The 1465-nt window shown below is 35.4% G+C and overlaps 1 protein-coding gene across 1 annotated transcript in view; it reads left to right on the forward strand.

Moving 5' to 3' along the window:
* LOC108572418 (probable ribonuclease ZC3H12C) overlaps nucleotides 1-1375 on the forward strand; it is a 15004-nt gene extending 13629 nt beyond the window's left edge. Inside the window, exon 8 of the mRNA XM_017934655.1 lies at nucleotides 1027-1375. Within this exon, the coding sequence (XP_017790144.1) occupies nucleotides 1027-1375 (349 nt within the window). The remainder of the gene's footprint in view (nucleotides 1-1026) is intronic.
* The last annotated feature ends 90 nt before the right edge of the window (nucleotides 1376-1465 follow it).

A 1465-nucleotide genomic window follows, 5' to 3' on the forward strand; every position in this document is an offset into this window, starting at 1 on the left:
GGTAGGCCGCCTCTATGTGATAAACAATTGGCAACCAAACGGTGGCTCGCTAAAGCGATATATTATGAAATTAAATTAATCACTCAATAAGTTTTAACGTTAGATTGTTTCCTCGATATGGCCATGGTGGTCATCAGTGACTGGAGTGCCTCAAATGTTTAGAATAATTAAAATAAAATAAATGTTGTCAACTAAAAATTTTGAACGTCATAGCTAGCTAGACATTATTTTCAATTGAAAAAAAAATTATAAAGCATAATACTATAATCCTATGCTTAAAATGTATTTTCTTGTGGCCGCCTGACAGTAACCTGTAAATCTGGCGCGACAGTGAACGTGTTAATAAGTAAATGTTATTCAAATTATATCGTGTTTGATATCATTTTCATCAGAAAAATCTCATCAATATGGTAAGAAAAATTTCGGGTATAAAAATACGTAAAATTAAAAAAGTTGATATTTAAATTGCTTGGTTGCCTTGACTCACCTTTCATGCTTATCTTTTATCCGCTGTCCTTGTCTACGTTCGGCAAACTACAAAGGCGGGCGCGAGGCTCGAAAACGTAGTGCCTGACTCTACGAGTGTCAGGTTTAGCTTCCTTGCGGTCTGACACTTGAGGAGAATATACTGTATATGTATATATGTATGTATGAATATGTATATCGAAAGATGTACAACTATAGTTGTACATATGTACATACAGTAGTGTTCACATAAGCGTCCGTAAGCTCTCCCCACCAATTCTTGGAAATGGGACTTCGGAGTGGAGTTCGAGCGTGCCGAGTGAAACAAAGTAATTTAATATCGACTCCTGAATGTGAACAACTGACACTTGATATATCGGTATCCCACTTAGCAGATCTCCTTTCTTTTGTTTAGTTAAATTCGCAGATGTCACCTCCCCACTTAAGCGTCCGCATTCGGTCCCGACTGCGGACGCTTATGTGTGCAGTACTGTATGTACAACTATAGATTATTACATCTTTCGAATGAATAAAGGACTTAAAAAAAAATTCATTATGTAGTTGGGATCACTCTGAAGGAGGACAGTGTCATCAACATGTAACACGTATTGCTTCGGCGCCAGCTTCTTATCAAGCAGGGCTACCAAATAATTCAAATATAGGTTCACCATCAGGATCAAATCAACGACTGGGTACTTCAGATTCACAATTAAATGTCGTTACATCTTCCTTATACTCGGCCATTCCATCAGATATGTTAAGAGAATTCCTAGATACCAGAACAAAGATACATTATCATTTGGCAAATATTTTTCCTGAAGAACACGTGAGGACTGCTATGTTAATTCATCCATTTGAAACAGATCCAATAGAAATTTGTGTAGCTGTTTTAAAAATGTATCCTCAATGATGGAGTAAGAGTTATTTCGTATGTTTATATTTATAATTTATATTTATTAAATGAAAATAATAATAGAAAAAAAATTCAAGATTTATTTGA

The sequence above is a fragment of the Habropoda laboriosa genome, unplaced genomic scaffold, assembly GCF_001263275.1.
Source record: "Habropoda laboriosa isolate 0110345459 unplaced genomic scaffold, ASM126327v1 scaffold65, whole genome shotgun sequence".
Classification (NCBI taxonomy): domain Eukaryota; kingdom Metazoa; phylum Arthropoda; class Insecta; order Hymenoptera; family Apidae; genus Habropoda; species Habropoda laboriosa.